The sequence below is a fragment of the Arctopsyche grandis genome, chromosome 11, assembly GCF_051622035.1.
Source record: "Arctopsyche grandis isolate Sample6627 chromosome 11, ASM5162203v2, whole genome shotgun sequence".
In the NCBI taxonomy this organism is placed as follows: Eukaryota; Metazoa; Arthropoda; class Insecta; order Trichoptera; family Hydropsychidae; genus Arctopsyche; species Arctopsyche grandis.
In genome coordinates, this window is record NC_135365.1 from 22,563,156 (window position 1) to 22,585,000 (window position 21,845).

The 21,845-nt window shown below is 32.5% G+C and overlaps 1 protein-coding gene across 1 annotated transcript in view; it reads right to left on the bottom strand.

The window, feature by feature from the left end:
• Window positions 1–21,845, bottom strand: part of LOC143918604 (uncharacterized) — a 49,747-nt gene that overhangs the window by 22,102 nt on the left and 5,800 nt on the right. Inside the window, exons 2-5 of the mRNA XM_077440543.1 lie at window positions 15,850–15,906; window positions 15,591–15,658; window positions 1,956–2,161; window positions 1,686–1,713 (exon numbers count right to left, since the gene is read on the bottom strand). Coding sequence (XP_077296669.1) covers window positions 1,686–1,713; window positions 1,956–2,161; window positions 15,591–15,658; window positions 15,850–15,906 — 359 coding nt within the window. The remainder of the gene's footprint in view (window positions 1–1,685; window positions 1,714–1,955; window positions 2,162–15,590; window positions 15,659–15,849; window positions 15,907–21,845) is intronic.

Here is a 21,845-nt window from a genome sequence, read left to right on the forward strand (position 1 = left end):
AGCTACTGGTTACATTTTATAAATAACATCGTTCAGCACGAGCGGTTTTAACATAGAGGGCTTTTGCTATGATCAATTAAAATTGTAAGTGCTATTGAACATTGTTTTTAAACTTTTCTAGGATTTACTTACCATACAAGAAACATTGATCAGGGATTAGCCTAAAATGCTTTCAACTGAGGGTTCATGGGTTCATTCCATGGTCCGGTGTTGCTGGCCTCACCTTGGATATATGAATCCAGGTGAATCGTTAACTATCAGAGTTTTTCAATTGACGGACTGAAAACCAGACTGGTACAAGTGACATTTTTAATAATAGCTGGTTTAAGTGCTAAAATAATAGAATTTCATATATGCTATTATTTTAGCACTTGAACCAGATTTTTTTTAAAAATGTCACTTGTACCATTCTGGTTTTCAGCCCGTCAATTTATCTGATTTCAAATGTTTTGTTGAAACGATTCTATCAAACTGGCAACTTATCCCCGTTTCTCGCAAATTGAAATTTCTAGTTCTCAAATTTGATGATTATTATACATAAGCTACCCACCACAACACAATGTACATAAGTATTTCTCGTATATATATATTGAATTTGTCCGTCGAATTGTATAAATATAATTCTATTTGTAATGTTTATAATGTGAAAATTGGTATTGAAAAAAAAATATATATATACAATATAAACCTACATTTTATTATATACGTAATTGTTTGAAACTTTTCAGCTGTGAATTTTCAGTTTTCTTTAAATAAAAGTTCGCTTGAACTGCGCGAAGAATGTGTTGCAAGAAAAGTGCACACAAAACTCAAACTAAATAAGTTTTCCATAGATGCTGATGATTAAGGTTCTGTTTTGACAATTGAAGTTGAGTATTTTTCCTGGAGGTATATATTATCTTGAAGTGAATGGTGACGTATTGAGAACAAGATGAAGAGACAAATCCTTGACACAGTCGATCAACTAAACTTATTTCAATACAGAACAAATTGAATAGCCATAATTCACGATTTTGTCATGAGAAATGCAATGCAGTCTATACATATTTGATTAATATCTGAAAATACTCTGGAAAATGTTGTCAGCTATTGCTTCAGTATGATGAAAATCAATCACTACGAAATAATTAACTAAGAATCAAAAAAATATATTAAGATTAACACACATATATAAATTAATATATAATATACATAAGTTTAAGGTAGTCAACTCATGTCCAATTGAAAGCAATTTAAAATATTAATACATAAACTTTTCAAGAGGAATACGAATTCAACAACATGTATACAACAAATATACAAAAAAAAAATACGCTTACAGATTGTCACATACACATGTATGTACGGCAAAAAGCTCCTTTTGTTCCCATTTATTAAATAAGCTGATCCTATTATGAAATTTCTCCCAACACATTCAGTGTCGTATGGCGTAATTTTACACGAGCGATAAAAAATAACGCGAAACAGTCCTTACACCCACACATTACATTTTATTATATATGTATATGTATATACATATGTATATTAATATTACGCGATAATGTGCGAGAGTGGCGCAACAATTTCGTGACACTTAATCGAATTATAACGACGCTTTATTAGATAGTGTGACACCTAAATTTTGCACTTTCAGCTAAGACTATCACCTATATATTGATCAGGCAATTTACAAGCAATCAACTTACCGTTTTCGATATTGCAGTCATCCAATCTCTGAGTGAGCGTGCAACAAATCAGAACGCATTAATAAAAACTTTAAAAATACTCCGGACTTTTGATCAAGAAAATTTTCACCAAAACATCGAATATTTCTGTTTATTAATACATATGTTGTATTATTACTGGATAAAAATTTCGTTGAAATTATGTGTCGATGAATATATCTGTCGATCAAAGTCCGGATGAAAATAAGGCACATCTGATGTGTATTGTGATAGTTTGAATTTTCGTCTTACCTCATTTCTGTTTCAGACTTTGCCAGCATCCAGACAACGGACGCCATGTTTTTTCTCGATCCGACGGCCATCAATTGAGACAAAGTGGTTCCTGCTGGTAAAGGGGGACGTTTGGGAACTTGGCCGGTCCACCAGCCTATGGCCAGCATGTCTGCACACTCCTTTACAAGATGTTTCTGGGTTGCCAGTCTCTTGCCTGATGAATCCTATAATGGAGAACAAAACAAGCAGGTATAGAAAACCATCCCATGTTGTATTTACCAAATTTGCCTACTATGAAAGCATTATGTCGGGAATTTGACACTATTGGGAGTCTAAACGTAGCTTTATGTAGCAACTTATATTATTAAGTATCATTTAATGCTCGCGAAACACGAAAAGGCTATGTAAATTTAAAACTCCTCTTTCTCCTCCGTTCTTGACGCCCTTCCTTTTTAATCCCGCAAGACAATTAAAGGGATTAGCCCTTGAAGTAATGGCCGCGGTTGAAAGCTTTTAAATGGTTGTTGCCCAAGTTGAAAAGCTAAATATAGAATCACTAAAGCACCGAAGCCGAGTAAAAAGTTGTCCTTTTATGGACTCATTTCATTTCTGGAGTATGCTAAAGTGTGTCAAAACATTAACCAATTACTTATAAGGATTTACAAAAAATGAAAAATCAAAAGTGAGAAATTGTAATTGTATCAATATTTAACAGGAGTATGGTTGTTTGTATGTATTTTAACTTTGTTTTATATTATATGTACATACGACTATAACAGTGTACTATCGATTATCCGGGCTAATGCTAGGGGGTATGGGACCGGATTATTGAAGAACACGGATAATCCGAATTATCAATTTTTTATATTGTTTCTATTATTATTGACAATAGAAACAATATCCACATCGCTAATGCATTGAAAACCCGGAAAATTTAAGTCGCGATCATATTAGTACTTCCTCGATGTTTTCTCGATCAACATTTTTAAAGGATTTAAAATTTTCCATTAATCTGTATATTTCATATATGTATATCATTTTCTGACAAACTAACCAGTAGATTCTATGACAGAATCACTAATAACCATACTAACACATTTGTGAAGAGTCTCGGTGATTACAACAAAATGTCTATATCCTTCAGGTATAAACACAGATTACCTAAGCACAATCTGCTTTAGGTCATCGACTTTAGAGAGTCTTTAATTAATATTATGTATTAGATGTATTAAGAGCATTTATAAGAATTGTAAATAGGTTTTTGAGCTCTTTTTCCTATTATGTTGTACATTGACATTAGAATAATATAATACTCTGATTCCAAATAAATTAAATTAAATTGTAAAATAGAAAATGACCAGTAGACGAGTATCTATTAAAATATATATAAGATGTAACAATAAAAAGCATTTAAAAATCAAATATATATCATTTCCTTCGGTCTCTTCCCAATCTGATTTAAGAATTTTTCTCCATGATAAAATCAGTGTTATAGGATTTACTTTCGAACAAGATTTTGCCATTCCATGTATAGCATCCAATACACTCATCATGTTCTACAGCATGAGTTTTGAGAAAAACAGCACGGCAAAGCCGTTTAATTGATGATATCACACTCTATGGGTTGTCTTTTTTAATATATTTTCAAATTTCGCAAGAGACTTTCTTATTCAAAAATAATAAAATAAAAAAATATATATTTCAAGCACGGATAACCAGCAAAAAGGATAGTCTATAGACCGGATAGAGTACACTGTATTTGGTAGACTGACTTTAACAGGACGCAGGCGCTAGCTACCCCTAACTAAGTTGAGTTAGTTGTTTCCTAATCGTATTATTTCAAGAATTGAGATATCCAAAGATCTTTTTGCTACACATTTATAACACTCTAAAATACATATATGAAACTTTCAATATCAATTATTCAAATCTATTTTATTTATAAATTTTCATCATGATTAGTTGGTTGTGGAAATGCATATTGTTTATGTATTCTTTAAGGATTATGTTTCAATTCTGTTTTTACTTAGTAATGTTTTTAGGTATGTATGTATGTAGTCATTTTGACAATGGATTTTTCCATTTTAATATACATTTCCAATATTTATCTCATCATTTCCGCATAAACACAAAAGATAACGTGAATTTTAAATGTTTGACCCGTTCTTGAGATAATATTGTATATAAGTTACTGTCAAAGCGCGAGCTGTCACATCAAAAAAGGCGGGAAACTGCGCGCCGTGCCGCGTTTTCTTTCGTTCCATTTCGCTTTCCCAAAATTTACTTCTCGCAGGATCTTTATTTTATTTTTTCAATTTCAGAATCCCCCCCACGACATTCGGAGAGACCCCCCATGAGGTCATTATTGCGTCGGACGGTTTATTGACACCGAAATGGTGTCCGCGCCGATAAAGCGACCATCGCCATAATAAAACTATTGTACCCGACCGTCGACAAACGGCCTGAAAACACATTTTTATCGGGATAAAGGAAACGATACAATGCCGGGAAGCTAGCGGGGGGTTTCTTACATTTATTCGAGCCTTTTAATAAATAAATAAAATAAAATGCGAGCGAGGGAAAATTGTCCAAAATGCGGTCGAATTAAAAGCGCGCGAACGTTACCTTACATTCGAACACCCCGTAAAATTGAAGATATATTAAAAAAACAACCACTTTATATATAAAATGCAAAATGTATAACTCGGGAGAGTAATGTGTATCTAAAATATAATCAGAATAATTATAGGATGTGACTATTTGTACATACAGTATCGACGAATTATTGACTATTCGTACATACAGTATCGACGAATTATTGGCTATTTGTAGATACAGTACATAGTACATAAGAACATTATAAGTATAAGCATTTAAAATTATAAGAATAAGGATCTAAGGATTATAAATTTAAAGTCGATTAAGAAACTTTTCCTTCGTCCTTTGCACATAACCTAAAAGCGCAACATTTGACAGCGAAATTGACGTTTGGTATAAACTTTTTAAAAGTCAACAAAACCGTTCAAAAACCGTATTCAAGACTAAGATTAGATTCAATCTCACTTATTTGATGCTTCTTTGCACTACTGCCATAATATTACAGTGAAATTATTTATATTTTATTTGTGCGGGAGGAACGAAAAATCGACGCATTTCCAGAGGAATGCTTTCATCTAAGATACAAAAATCAAGATATTGAAGTCGAATCACGAATTGATTCGAATTGAGATGAAGAATTCGTGAAAAATTTCACTATAATATTATGGCAGCAGCGCAAAGAAGCTTCAAATGAGTGAGATTGAATCGAATCTTAGTCTTGAATATGGTTTTGTTGACTTTAAAAAGGTTTATACCAAACGTCACTTCCACTGTCAAATGTTACACTTTTAGGTTATGTGCAACGGCCGAAGGAAAAGTTTCTTAATCGACTTTAAATTTCTAATCTTATAATTTATTAATATTACATCCTAATTCTTATAATCTTCTAATGTATGTACTGTATCAACAAATAGCCAATAATTCGTCGATACTGTATGTACAAATAGTCAATAATTCGTCGATACTGTATGTACCAATAGCCATATCCATAATTATATTTAACATTTAAACGGTGAGTGTAACTTTTTTTCGTACCTATGTACTTTCTACTAAGTAATTTAAAACGAACTTGTTCAAAATCTTTGCATATACATATGTATTTATGTACGTTGACATGTTTGGTAATCTTTTCGATATAATATCGTATTTATGTAAGTGTTTAAACATTGATTCTACACGAGTTGACGAGTTGCTTTCGGATGTTCTTTGCGAGCTTTCGACTCCCTTTTCATTCGTAAATATATAATTCGATTTCTCGTCTCGAGAATAATAGAGGCAGAAGAAAGAGAATAATAAGCGAAGATAAAATCAGGGTAATCAAGCGCTTATTGGCAGATCGAATCAAAAGCTTCTGACGTAGAGTCGACGACGACAATCGAGTTTGTGCGCTCTCTGATAATTCCGACCTATATTATATATAATATGTACATATGTATAATGAGTCGAAAAGAAAAACAGAGATACTACATTTGTTTGTCGAAAATTGTATTTAACTATTAAGTATATATTTTATTCACATTGTGAAATATTTTGATATATTTGATAATATAAATCATCCAGCTTAGTTTCTTAAAAGTAGTAGACATGTTTCTGATGAGAAGGTTGATTTTAAATCAAACGCCCCTTGCTTTAAAATTATTTAGATAATTAGGGGTCGTTCTATTTATAAAGGCCCACCCCCACTCCACGAAAAAGATGCGCATGCTTTGATTGTGTTTTTATTGTTGATTTTGCGCATCTTTTACAAGTAGTGGGGGTGGGTCGTTATAAACTAAACGTCGTCTTAATGACATTAAGTTAATGTATCCCAATAGTATATTCTTATAGTTTTAAGAGCCCCTTTTTAATGAACTAATTTTTAAATTTATTTATTGTTTTCAAAACAGACAGTATGTCTGTTTGCAGATCTGCCTAGATACGTGCTCACATTGTTTTAAAACCATTGTAACTCAAAAACTGTAGCACGAAATAAGCTGAAAAATTATTTTCAATGTATTTATATAATAATAATAATAATAATAAATTTTATTCCAGACGATATAAGGTAAGGGTTCAGATATTGTGAGATTTTAATACAAAGGCAGGAGCCGGTAGCTTACTTCCGCACATACATAATTGAGTTTGCATTGTATTTTGCATAGAAAAAAAACCATATTCATATTCAGTAGGAAAAAATATATCAGACATATATCTTTGACCTTTTTTTATATTATCATTGAAACGTTAAGTTTGTTTATCGGTTTAGCAATTGACAAAGATAAAAGTTGATACAAATTTAACGTAAAAAGTGAAAACTTTGTGTCAATTTTCGGCAGAAAATTTTTGCGGTTTCTATAGGTAAATAGTTCAAATTTAATAATTGATTCAAATCATGATAAAGTCGAGCGGAGGTCTACTTGAAAAACCTTAGATTTTTTTAATTGGTACAAAATATGTATATGAAACTTGAAGGTGAATATTCTAATCAAATTTTCTATAAAAGTAATTATATTTTCGGTAAAAATTTAATTAAAACATACCATTTTGAATAGTATCCAATCAAAAGTTTATCAATAATGCTTTTGATTAGACCACAATTATCCTCCAATTTGGAAGTCATAAACGCACCCAGTAAAAATGTATTTATTTCGTTACAAGTTCGTATTTATTTCGTTACGATCAAGTGTGACAGACTATTTAATAAAATTTTACTAACAGAACATCACATTATGGATACTTATAAATATATAACGATGATATTGTAATAGTTTTTTGGTGAAATATTAAAATCGTAAATGTCTAGGTACATAGATCTGAAAACGGCTACAATTTGAGACGATACTTTTATTCGCAATATGTGTTTATTCTCATACTCATTTCAATTAGATTTTTTTGCATACATCTTCGAAAATTTTTACGATATATTCAGCGAGCGAGCTTGTTATATACATACATATATACGTAGATAAGTAATTGTATGGAAAAATGCTTGGACCAAATTGATTGCGGATGCTTTTTGATATATGCATAACAATTGAGATCACAGCTGTGTCTGAAAGTCTATGTGAAATAATATCCGGAGTAAATGATTTAATTTAACTCAAAAAGTTTTAGTTAAAAGTGGGATATCACTTAAGAAAATATCCGCCTGAATTGTCAAATGTTTAACTCGCATTTCAATAATGTTATCTTTCGGTCGAATTGCATTTTTCCATCTTGGTCCGAATCTGAAAGTGTCTTCATGAATATTCCACGTCACGGATGAATTTGAAGCGGAGTTCGGAACGGTTCGAATTGAACGATCCTCTCGCGTACGATTAATGCCGTTACGAAGAAACTGAATGAATATAGAAGCTTTCCATTGCGAAACGTTCAATTGGATTATTTCAGATAGTTCTGCTGCGAGATTTCCGCCTTTGTTTTCGGCAGGGACCAAATCTCGTTTAACAGTTAATTGATATTCAGGCACCGAGGCGTAAATCTACGAGAGCGGAAAACTCGGTAGAGTGGATTCCAATACCGATGGCGGCTGACAAATCAAAGCAACGACTTTGCGGCTATTTATTTTTTCCCAGTCGCTGAAAATAAAATTTCCTTAATATTAAATGGAAAATAATATCTATATGAAAACATTTTCTCAATTTTTTTAGCATTTGAAATCTTCTTTTTCTCAATGCCCTGCCCGCATCCGGACGTTGGCGACCACCTCGTCGATTATTTGAAGATATTTTTATCCCAAAAATATTTTTATCTGCAGCGCGTTTATCGTATGTTTAACGGAGAGCTGAATGAGGTTGATCTATTTGGTATTTCCCTACATCAATTCAGGTCTAACATCAAGAGAATCTTGACCGATTGATTCATTTCTTCTCCTATTCTATTTTTCCAATATTTCCAATATTTTTATACTTTAGTTTAGTTATGTAATGTGCTATTTAATCATATTATAGCTTTCATTCTTTTCCTTTTCATTTGTTTATTTTGTATTTACCTTTTTCATTTGTTTTATATTTGTAAATTTCAATTTCTTCTTATATTCTATTTTATAAACTTTTCCAAATATTTTAATACTATAGTTTAATTATGCAATGTTCTACATATTTTGTCATGCCTTTATTCTTTACTTTTTAATTTGTTTTCCTCATATTTATCTTTTTCATTTTAGTAAAAATCTATTATTGGACTCGAATGTTACATATATTATTTATTTACTATTTGTTTTTTTATTCATATCTATGTACATCCTGTCTGTTGATTTTTCAATTAATAAAATAAAATAAAATAAAATAAAATATCCGCAACGGTCTTCAGCAGCTCGGAACACATCCTTGGCGCTCATATCAGTCCAGATGCGCATGTTTCGAAGCCAAGAAAAATTCTTCCTGCCAATCCATTTTCTACCCTCTATTTTTCCCATGGTTATCAAACGGAGAAATTCGTATTTTAGACCCCGTTTCATGTGTCCGAGGTACTCCATCCTTTCTCCGCTTGATGACAGAAACAAGTTCTCTACCTCTCCATATCATGCGGAGGACAGCTTCATTTGATATTTTTTTCGTTCACGGGATCTTCAAAATACGCATATAGACCCACATCTCAAAAGCTTCGATGCGGCTGATCATCCTGGTCTTCAGAGTCCACGTTTTACATCCATGAATGTAGTAACACTGTCCATACGTAACTCTTCGCGAATCTCAAACGCGTACGAAGATTGAGATGCTTGTTTGTAAGCGCCGCCTTCATTTTGATAAATATTGTTCTAGCCATCTTGATGCGGATTCTTAGATCTTCATCTGGGTCCATCTCTTCATTTAGCCAAGTATCCAGGTATTTGAATCTTTTGACTCTTTCTAACACCTCTCCATCCAACGTTAGATCACCGGTGTCAGTTTGCATTCTATCTACTATCATAAATTTTGTCTTCTTTATATTTATGCCCATTTGAAATGTGCTATTATTATTTTCTTTTTTTTGCTTGATTACTTTATTACATACATACATTAAGATTTGAGGCTTTTTTTTCGATAAAAAGCATATTATGTATGTTGGTTTTAATATATACTTTGCTATCGGAGAAAGTTGTACCGTCATTATTTTTGTATATTTTTTTGTTGTATTTCAAAATTGGAATGATAAACAAAAACATGGCTGTAAGGGTTTCTACCTATAGTTAAATTTGATTCTGACTCTTTTCTGATTTTATAAGTATGTATATGTATATATGTACTTATGTACATATAATCGAACTTGTTTACTGCTTTTATAATTGCCTTTTGGAAGAGAAATAACGAAGAAACAAAAAATGGATGGTGACAATTTTGAATATTCTTCCGAATTTTTATCATTTAGCTTATAATTATTTCGTTTTTTATATGAAAATAAATGTTTGTTTGTATTTATGTTCCGATACGAATCTTTTTACAGATCGTCCTAAAGTGATCAGTGTACTAATACATGTACAATCTATGTACGATTACGATGGAACTTTCAGGATTTGTTGTATGCATGTCCGGGAAGATTAATGTGAAAAAAAACGGGATAAAACCTCTTAATAATAATATTCGTAATTAAGATTGTAACGGTTTCAAGTACGCATGCCAAAGTACAAATACATTACGTACCACTCATAACAATCCTACATATGTATATAAATCAATGTTTGTCTGTCTGTCACGTATGCGTTCCTATACTTTACTATAATTTAATTTGATTATTAAGTATTAATTTGAAACTTCGCAACGTGCGTTGTTAGGGTAAAATAAACAAAGAAATGAATCATTTTAAATATGTTCGCTGCCTGCGTTTTTCCGACAAATGGGAACGGGAACGGGAACGAGAACGGGAATGAGAACGGGAATTACATGCGTCATTGTGGCATTGAAACGCATACCGGGTTCAGCTAGTACAATAATACAATTAATACAATAGTTTTTATGAAATGCGAATTCATATTAACATCATCCACAGTGACATATGTACATATATGAAGAAATGTTTGCAGCATTTTATTATATAAATTGGCAAACCTCAAGACTCTGAATAACTTGAGATTTGCAAGAGAGATTCGGAAGGAAATGCTTATTTACAAAAACCGTTTCAATGAAAATCAGAAAAATTTGTAAACTCTGAAAGGAAGCGATCGACTTGGAGTCACAAACCAAGATCTAGCCAATAGCTACTAGTGGGAATCTACTAGTAGTGGGTAACTATGTAGTGGGAATCTACTAGTAGTGGGTAAGATGTTTTTTATAAATTTCATTCACCCAAGCCAGGCCAGGCAATTTGGCTATAACATACATACATATATCGAATTAAGATAAATTCTAAAATATTTCTGTTAAATTTAGAAAATATATATTATACTACACTTTAATGTTACTATATTCCTTTACAGACGGCAGTAATCCTTTAGGTATTTTACATTTTGTTTCATGGTTAAAGTGGATGATTTAAATTTTCTGTGAATTTTGTGCAATCCTTAGGGTTAGGAGCCGAAGATGTATTGAAATAAGGTTGACAACGCCTGCTTTTAACGTCGCTCCGAATCGGTTTTAATCATCGAAGTCCTTTATATGCTAATGGAGCAATCTCTCTACTGTCAACAGCGTGTTAAATTGAGCGTATATTGCTAATTAAAATTTAATATAGAAAGGATACTCATCACAGTAATGATGTCAAATATACATATATGTATGTAGCACAAAAATAAAATTTGTATTTATAATATATTTATGTGATTTTCGATATAAAACTTGTAATACTTTCGTGTCTATGACGTGGGAATTTTCATTCCAAAAATAATATTTTATATTCGGAGGTGCTGGAGCGCGTTCGAAAGTAAGTTTTATGAATTCGGTCGACTTTTTTTTCAGCATCGGTGATTTTTTCCATTATAATAGTCTGCGAAAATAGCGCATGGGACGACGAATAGTCGTCCTAAAAAGCATTATCGTCCTGTTTACTCTTTTTCAAAATAGAAAAAAAAGGAACGGAAAAGGAGAGCGTGAAAAAAAATACACACTGATATACAGGGGAGGTTTGACGTCACACGATTTCGCACTTGGGCTTTTAGGCAAAAAACTTTCGCAATTAACCACTTCAGATTGGATTTGTTTGCGGCTTTTAATTGCGTGCCCGATTGTGACGATCGTGTAGCGGTCGCTTTATATTAATTGGAACCAGCGTTGGCTACGATTGGTTAGACAGGGCTTTGAGAAACATTGCAAAAATATTCTCAAAATTGAATCCTTTGAAGAAATACTTAATTTTTTGCACGAACTCCTAATAGTTCTAAATAGCAATCAAAGTGATTGTCTTCGTGGAAAAATAATTTTTCGACACAAATTTAGAATTGACATTGCTTTAATTTCACATGAAATTGTAGAATCCAAAGAAAACTTGTAATTGCTTTGGTGAAAAGTTAATGTTTGACAAGTATCTTAATTGTGGTGAACGTGTGCTATATACACATGTATGTATGTATGTATATGTACATACATATATTAGCGTGTAATGCTTTAAATCGTGCGGTCAACGGGTTCAATTCCTGGCTGCGCTGCTGGCAGGACTTTGGATTTGTGACTCCAGGCCATCGTTTCATATCAGAGGTTGCCCAACTTTTCTGATTTTCATCAAAACGGTTCCGACAAATTGGCAACCTTACCGACTTTCTCGCAAATCTCGAGTTTTCAGCAATCTAGAATTTAGCTGAATTGTATAAAATGCTACAAATTTACAAATTTAACCATTGATGTCTCTGTGGATGTGAATTGATATGTATAATACTAATAACTAGTGTTGTACCTGATAACATATCATCGTATGGGTGTTGGCATATTAAGTTATTAATTAAAAAAAAACACATTTTTTCAAATACCTTTTAGATATATTTAATTTAATATTTATATTTAATTGTTTACTATGAAAAAAAAATGGTAAAAACTATCTACCTAGCTACATATAAATAATATAAAACACCGAAAATAATAATAATAATTATAAATAATAATAATAATAATAAATAATAAATAATAAATAATAATAATAATAAATAATAATAATAATAATAACAAATAATAATAATAATTAATAATAATAAATAATAAGAATAATTAATAAATTAATCAATTTAATGTCTATTTTAGGCGGTCGGTGGAGTAGTTCCATCCATCGAAAATATAGTGAAGAGTGCAAATGAGAAGACGCAGCAGCAAGAAGACAATTAGACGATAAAAATATACGAAGACGTAGAGAGGCTACTTTCATTTTGAGAATGGCCTCAAAGTGAGGCACATGCCCTGCCACAAACATTTGCGACGCGCTGTAACCCCTAGGTAGCTTGAAGACAGCACAGTAGCAGTTATTATATTGTACCTTTATCTTCCTCATCGTCTCCCGCTTCTATCTGGTCTATAATTCCCCAGTATAGAGGCTAGTACAAAAGGACATACATATTTGAGACTTAACCTCTACACTGGTAAAACCATAGAAAATAGCTCTTATTTATCTTACGATGTCACGGCCACCAGAGAGATGCTCCGTCAGCAGGTGTCCCAGGTACTTGACTTCCCTAACGGTTTCAAGATTACGTCCATCCAAAATAATGTTGCGGACGAAATGAGGTCCTCGACCGTATCGGAAAATCAATACCATGGATTTATCCGTATTATACCGCATATTATGTTCTGCAGCATAACGCGAGCAAACTTCCAGGAGGCGATTCTGAGCTGACGGAAAAGGCGCCAAGATCACCATGTCATCCGCATAGCTGATGTGGTTACGGCATTTTACTCTTATGTGGCAACCAACTCCAGTCTGTCGAAGGCGATTGGAAAGTTCATCCATGTAAAACTTGAATAAGCCAGGAGACATTGAACCACCCTGTCTAACCCCGCACTCCAAAGAAGCTGGATCAGAGAAGGCATTCCCCCCAGCGTATACGGAAATACAAAACAGGCGTATACGGAAGTTTTTCGCGATATATAAAAATCCACTACTTGTTTTAGAGTGTAGATTCATATCCGTCGACGAGTACCTCTTGAATCCAAACTGTTCATCAGCTGATAAAATGTAGCCACTTAATCTGCCACTCAATATCTTCTCTAGAATCCTACATAAAATGGTGGCTAGATCAATGGGACGATAGCTGTCAATGGCTGAAGCATCAAGCTTTGATCATTTGAGGACAGGAACAATAGTCGTCCTTGAAAACTCTTCAGGTAAATGTTCATGCATAATCATTGAATTAAAGAGCCTTGCTAATGTGACGAAGAAATTCTTGCCACTATGCAGAACGTAATCCGTGCTGATGTTGTCCCAACTAGTAGCTTTCCCTCCAGACATTGAACTCAACGCAGTTTCAACCTCATCACCAGTTATGACGCAAGACGAGTCCTCTGAGTTAGACCGAACCACAACAGCTATATCCATCAAATCCGAACCAGACTCGTTGAATTACTTGCTAAATATATTAGCTATACTCCGATGGTTGTAAATTCCGTTAATATGTACCGGGATACTATTCTTTACTGCTAAAATAGCATTTGTAGCATTCTAAAATTTATTTCGATGATATATAGCTATCTTATTCTCCTGTAGAAGGGCGGCCCGCTGCGAGCCATTCTGTAAATCAATTTCTTGAATCTAAGTAGAGTGACGCTACCTGATCGTTCCAACCAGGAACCACCTTAGAAAAATTAATTAATTAATTAAATAAATTTTCAATAGATGGCCGTCAATTCTCTGCGAAGCGGAAACTTTGGTAGCAAAGAGTATTTATAGGATTTTTTTTCTTTTATTATTGTATTCGTATATTGTAGGTTTTGGTAGTTTTTTAGCTCTGAGGTACATATGTATGTATGTCGAATCGCAACGACTATTAAAATACGGTGAGCGTTATATCAGACAGACAGACACACAGCCACAATAGCGATATTATATATACGATACTTGTTTCTAATGTACAATATTTCTGGCCAGGAAGGCGTTTTAGTATATGTATATGTATATGTGTAAAATAAAATAATACATAAATACATATAAATGTAAATAAATAAATATGTATACATATATTGACAAAAAACAGCAGAGTTGGATTTTGAAGTAGCAGTAGTAGTCGAAAATTATGAACCCTTCAATGATATATGTACATATAAAAAATATCAAATTTAGCAATGCAGGGGGTATTTTCCGTTGCTTGAAACTTATGTGAATTTTTTACATATAATACATATGTATATACATATAAACTACAATATACATATATTTATTTATATTCACTACAATATACATATAATAAACTACAATTTATTTATTTACTATATAATTTATATTAAATTACAATATACATATTATATTAAACTACAATGTATGTATATGTACATATTATATGTCGAATCGAAAGTACTATTAAAGTATGGCGAGCGTTATCTCAGACAGACAGACACACAGACAGAATAGCGATATTATACGATACTTGTTTCTAATGTACAATGTTTCTGGCCAGGAAGACGTATTAGTATACATGTATATGTGTAAAATAAAATAATACATAAATATATATACATGTAAATAAATAAATATGTATACATACATATATTGACAAAAAACAGCAAAGTTTGATTTTGAAGTAGTCGTGAATTATGAACCCTTCAATGATATATATACATAAATAAATATCAAATTTAGCAATGCAGGCGGTATTTTCGGTTGCTTGAAAGTAATGTGATTTTTTTTAATATCATATGTACATATAAACTACAATATACATATTATATTTATTTTAAATATGAGCTTTGAATCATTAAAAAGTCAAGATCAGCTCGAGTAATAAAATAAAAGTAATAAATAGTTCAAAAAAACAATTTATAATATAATGAAATAAAATTGTGAATTGAATTTGAATTTATCGATACGAGTGACGATGGTTAGAATTAACGCTTCGAAGGAAATTAGGATTACTCTTGATGAAGAAAAAGTTTTATCGTTTGGATATATATATCTTTGTGTTCTTGTATAATATGTGAGTGGATTGAGGGCAGGTTTTAAGTGATAAAGGGTTAACGGAAATGTTCTCACCTTAAACCACGACATTGTCGAATCGTCGTAAAGCACTACCCATTCTTCTGACCAGGCCCCCCAGAGCAGTCTCTCTGTCGAAAAAGAAAGGAAATTTACGTACAGAACGAAAAAGGACGATTTATATTCAATATTAGACATTGGATCGTCGAATAAGCGTACTGTGTAAAAAATTATATTAAAAGAAAAGGTTTTGCAGGGGCGGAGTACACCCTCACACACGCTACGTATAAAATGTTAAAAAATGAATAATAAATATTATACTCACTTTTATATCGTAGCATATACCCTCCTTTGATTTGTGCACCGCTGTGTTCTGAAATTAATAATAAAAAATGTATGAGTGGATATAAAATATTACAAATTTTCAGTAACACGAGTCAGTGATTTTCCATCATAGGTTTTTCATCATCGAAGACTTTTATCCTTAAAATTGATCATAATCCGCCCATTTTCCGCATGATTTCACTTTGTGTGCTTTCTATAATGTATTATTATTTTATAAAACGCTATTTTTCCCTTTGAAATTTTGTCAAAGAAACAATCTGTATACATATACTTATGTATGTAATCACAAGATTCTTTAACCTCCTTGTTCATTTTTTTTTTATTTTGACGATAAATTGCGGTGAAATTAATACACTGGATGCTGTATGAAATGGTCAGTTCGCGTTAGGTATAAGTGTGGATGCAGCTTTATGACATCGGTTGGACAATACAATGAAAAGGTTCGTCTTTTGAGTGGACTCGTCTGAAAATCGTCACGGTTCGTCGGACACATCTAAGGGCTTTCATAACGGCGTCAACTCCAGAACGACATAAAAGGCATCTTTTGAAATTGGCACGCGACTTCTTATTTTTGGCACGTCGTCCTGTCAGTCGTACACTGATGAGGGTCAGCTGACAGTAAAAATAAAAATCATGTTGACCATCATTGTGGGTTTGAGCACACCTTGAATACAAATCAATGTAACTATACAAATTTGATGACTATATGGAGATTAAAAGTCCGAGAAATGAAAATTCGATTTAATCTGAGTTTTAGGTTAGGTTTATGTTCAACAATATTATATTAATTTAAAGCTTATACATACGTATACTTTCTAAGAGCTTATATTGAGCTTGAATTTAAGGCTTACATATATATTCAAAATGAATATTATATATGTACATATGTATGAAATGTGTTAAATAGACGGAATGTTCATCAAATTAGTGTAGGTATTAAACAAGACTAAGATGATAATTAAATTCTGATTAGTCACCTTAGAATTGATATGAATTAAATCTTATAAAATTGGGCTATTTGTACACAACACACTCATTATCACCTAATTTTATTTTTTTATTTTAAATTCATCATGTACACTTGTCTTACAGATTGCTCCAAAGTGACAAGTTCACTATTCAGATGAAGAAACAAAAATACAAAAATTATAAATCAATACATGATTATTATACATTCTTAAAATAAACATACAGATACATATAAATTAGATTGCTTAGCCAGAATAGTGAAAAATAAGCTATTAACATATTTTTTAATCATAAAAGTTTGACTCAAATCGCTTTTCCAGATAATTTCGTTCAAACTTTACTATTTAGACATTCTATCAACTCGATTCCTTATCCTTTTTTCTTTAATAGATAAATTACTAGAAAGTCTTATCTTAAAAACTTATTGATAAGGTAAACCCTTAACCTATTCGTCAAAACTTGAAGAAGCAAATAATAAGTAAACTATCTTACTTTGTATATTTGCATTGCTTCAAATTAAAATTGAATCTAATTAAATGTATATTGAATAGAATAAATTTATGTACAGCCGATTTTTATTATGGGAAAATTCTACTCAAAAGTACATGCATAGTTTAAAACCGATGCACCCACTTTTAAATAAATATTGTAGCAAAATAAACCGTTTTAAAATCAGACTTGACTGGAGATTTTCCAACCGAAGCGGTGAAAATTTATTAAAGGAAATCCTAAAAATCCAAACGAACGAAGAATTGCGTCTTGGACCGATCAGTTATGCGGTTCGAACCACTTGTTATACACCTCTGGAAGAAAACCGAGCGAATAAATTTGAAGCAATTGATGCTTATCCGACACGCCACACGTCCCTGAATATATTAATATTGTACACAAAGTGGGGCACACAGAGTCCCATAATACTAAATAAGGGATACAGTATTGTATAGCGAGTGTAGCAGGTAGGTACACGACACCCGGTTCAATTCCCAAACGTGTGTAACCAGCCCCTTTCGAATAAATATTATTTATTCGCGCGTAACATACGCCGGGAAAGGTGTCTGGATGTGGAGTTGGAAAACTAGCTGTGTGGGTGTGTATTAGAGGGGAGGCTTCTTCGGAAGTCTCCAGTGGCAAGCTCAATATTAAAATTTTCCTTTTGCGTCTGGAAAAGCCAATGGAATCGCTATCGGGGAGACAAATGTCGCACGAACACACGTGTGTATGAATTTCACCGTGGAATTTTAGCAACACTTTCTCCCGTGGGTGTGTAAGACAAATTTAAGGGATGTTGTGGGATAAAACGTCTGCAAAATTGACCGAGTTTTGTTGTGATGGATTGCTATAAAAGACAAGGTGGGCCACGTTTAAAATGTTCTTGTAGAATGTGGAATTCGATGTCAGCTTGTATGTAAACATGTGTGTTTTTTGTAATGATTAAATAAACGAGATGATTTCTTAGAGGCACTTTCAATGATACAGCTGAAAAAAAGTTCCATGAGATTTTTATATAATGAATCCGATTCTGTATTTTTTACAATATTTTACTATTGTAGAAAATACTGAATCGTAAACAGAACAGTAGTTGAAATAACTACTTCTGTGTTGATTTTATAATCCATAAATTAATAAATGACATGGAAACATATTCTTTCCTATTAAATATTTATAAAATTAATGAATGGAAACATATTGACAATATTATAATATCATATATTTTGGTTATTCTGATACAAAAGTTTAATATGATGCCACGAGTATTTTGTATCCAATTTTAAATGAAATTATAGCAAATTTCAGTTCAAATCGATTCCAATAAACGGAATTCTCACAGCATTGACATTTCCTATGTAATGTAAAGCATTGCCATATTTGTAAGAGATATTGCTTAGGAAATTTCGATTTAATTAATTCTTGTCACTCGATGTTAACAATTTTAACGATAATATGCCATATTAATAATACGATGCCTTCATTATACGTACAATAAAGGCAGATTTCGAGATCATTCAAGTTTTTAGCAATATAGATATCTGTCAAGGCAGTTTCTCAAAGATTAGCAACTTGTTTGCTAACAGATAAGACTTTTCAAAACTCAGTACAATTTGGGTGAGCCTGGTTGTCACCGTCATTGTCTTTTAATCATTTAAAATATGATTTACAGAGAATTATAATCATATGCTTCTTTTTTAACAACGAGTATTTATATATAGAATTATTCTATATAGAATATAGAAATATAAATATTGCGAAAACGTTCATTTGCTTGTCAACATGATTCCAAAATTAAATTCCACAAAATAATTAATGAAAAAAGGATTCTCAGAATCTATCTGTCGAGATATTTGTCTCTGTAATATCTACGACATATGTCATATCCACGAACTTTACTGAAGACCAATAAATTTCTATGTGAATGTTTGGCAAGAGGAAGAAAAATACGCAAGTTCTGTTGGTTAACTAAAATGCCAATTTAGAGATTCATAAATAAGCTCATTGATCAAATATCGAGAGCCAGAGTTTGTTTACTGCCAAACTAAATGAAATGGAGTACATGCTTATTATATCGTGCTTATTGTTGGTTCTGAGCATTTTTTTGGAGTTGAAGTTAAAGGGCAGACTTTTTATCATAGACTGTTAAAATGAAATAAACAAGATGTTCCATAAAACTAATGTTTTGGTGTATTTAAATGTTTAGTAAATTAGACAGATCTCTAGCCACGACATTAATCATAGCAATAGACCCTTACGAGAGATTTGTCTGCCAAATTCCTACGCGCAACCCACCTTAGTATTATTACAGAATCAAACATCTTTTCGCACTTCATCTGTGCGTTACGATTGCGATTGAAAAAACTGATTTAAATTCTAGAGGCAATTGAAACGTATCAATCACGGTCCGTTTAGACACAAAGTGCTTTTAAGCGCGGGAAAAAGTTCCGGGGCTTACGTAACGGCGGCAAGTCGACGGGAAAAGGGGATAGTATAGGGAGGCTTGGCGTATCAGAGGGTGGGTTAGAGTCCCGGGTAAATAATACCACCCTTCGAACAAACGTGCCTCTGAAACAAACCAATATAGAATGACTGAAGTCTCCTCTTTTTGTCTCCCGTTACTTTTGTCGGCGCGTGTTTACCCTGCTGAATGGCCTGGCATGGTCTGGCCTGAGCCCGAGCACAAAAAACAAATCAATGTCCATCGGAAAAACTGGGTGGATTTATTTATCCGCATTGTGGCGGGGAAAAAATTTCCACGGGAAATCGTACGGATTTGATTGATCCGACAGTAAGTGAATTTCGCCGTTGAAATGTGCCATATTGTCACGTTTGAAATATGTTCGTTAGGCGGATGGCAAAAATTATTTATGTATGATGCAACTGCCTTTTATCTTTGTTCAAGGTTGGTTGTGGATGCCGTGTACCGTGTGTGCTAAAACTATAAGCTCTTTTCAAATGAAAATATGTGTAAATAATAATATTATAAGTCGAGTATATGATGATTATTTTCTGATCGAGAATATCGAGACAGAGAAGCTTTACAGCAGTCTTTCATTGTGGTTAACCTAGACAAAATAATTAACGAAGACTAAGTTGAAAGTTTGTCAATTTTTTATTAAAATTATGTCAACAAGAAAGTTAAATAACATCGTTGAATTTTTGAGGGAATCTTGCCGAACTTGACATTAATAATTAAAAAAAGTTTGAAACTGCTGCAAAAAATGAACAAATTATTTGATCGAATCAGAAATTGATCTCTTATATGTATGTATGTATTCTTTACGGAGTTATATTATGAATAAAATATAATTTAAAGGTGGAAGTTCTTTTTTTTAATTAATTAAAAAAAAATATTGCTGAATTTTTGAAGGAAGTTTGGCATTGATAATTTGAAATTCTTAAAAACTCGGTTGATTGAATAAACAATTTAGTTAAAAGTCCGTTTTAGTATGTTGTCATATAATAGAAGTAAAAGCTCATTTTTTTTTAAATTTATACCAGGAAGGCCTAACAGGTTGCGCCTTCCTGGCAAGATACATTGTTCATTTGATACAAGTATTATTAGTATCATACAAAATGAATACATATCAATTAACATTCACAGATATATTTAGTCACATTTCAAAATTTGCAGCATTTTATACAATTGAAAACTCGAGGTTTGCGAGAAAATGGGTAAGATTGCCAAATTGTTAGAACCGTTTAAATGAAAATCAGATAAATTGGCAAACTCTGATAGGTAACGATCGACCTGCAGTCACAAATCCAAGGTCTGGCCAGCAGAAACCAGTGGGATTTGAACTCGTGACCAATTTGTTCAAAGCATTAAATGTTAACCACTAGTCTATTCTGCTGGTTAAATTGATTTTATTTATTTATTTATTTTTACATATGTATATACCAGGAAGGCCTTACAGTTAAATCCCAATGCGCCTTCCTGGCCAATTACAAATTACAATTACAATTACAAATGCAGCATTTTTATTACAAGTCGTTGAATTACGAGACACTGAAAAACTCGCAAATTAACGAGAAATCTATGAATTGTACATAATTCTTTTTGTACATCAATCATACTTCAAATAGTGGTGACATAGTAGGTAGGAAGGATTTTCAGTCAATTTTTTTTTCCGGGAACAGTTTCAACAATGAAATCAGAGAAAATTGGCAAACTCTGATAGGAAATGATCAACCTGGAGTCACAAATCCAGGTCTGACCAACAACATACTCTGAAAAATACATTTTCATTCGAGGCCCGGGCCCAGGGATCGAACCCCGGCGCCTCTCGACGCTAAGCAGAAGCTTAAGAGGGCTGTACACCCGAAAACTTAATTTTGTTACCGTTCCTTTCTTCGATATATATATTAAGTGTATGTATATATTGAGTGAATGCGACAATATATATCAATGTATATATATTGAGTGAATTTAAATTGACAAAACGTATTTTAAATTGACAAAATCGAGGTTTCGTATTCTCCTATTTTTTCCTTCAAAACTGGACTAAT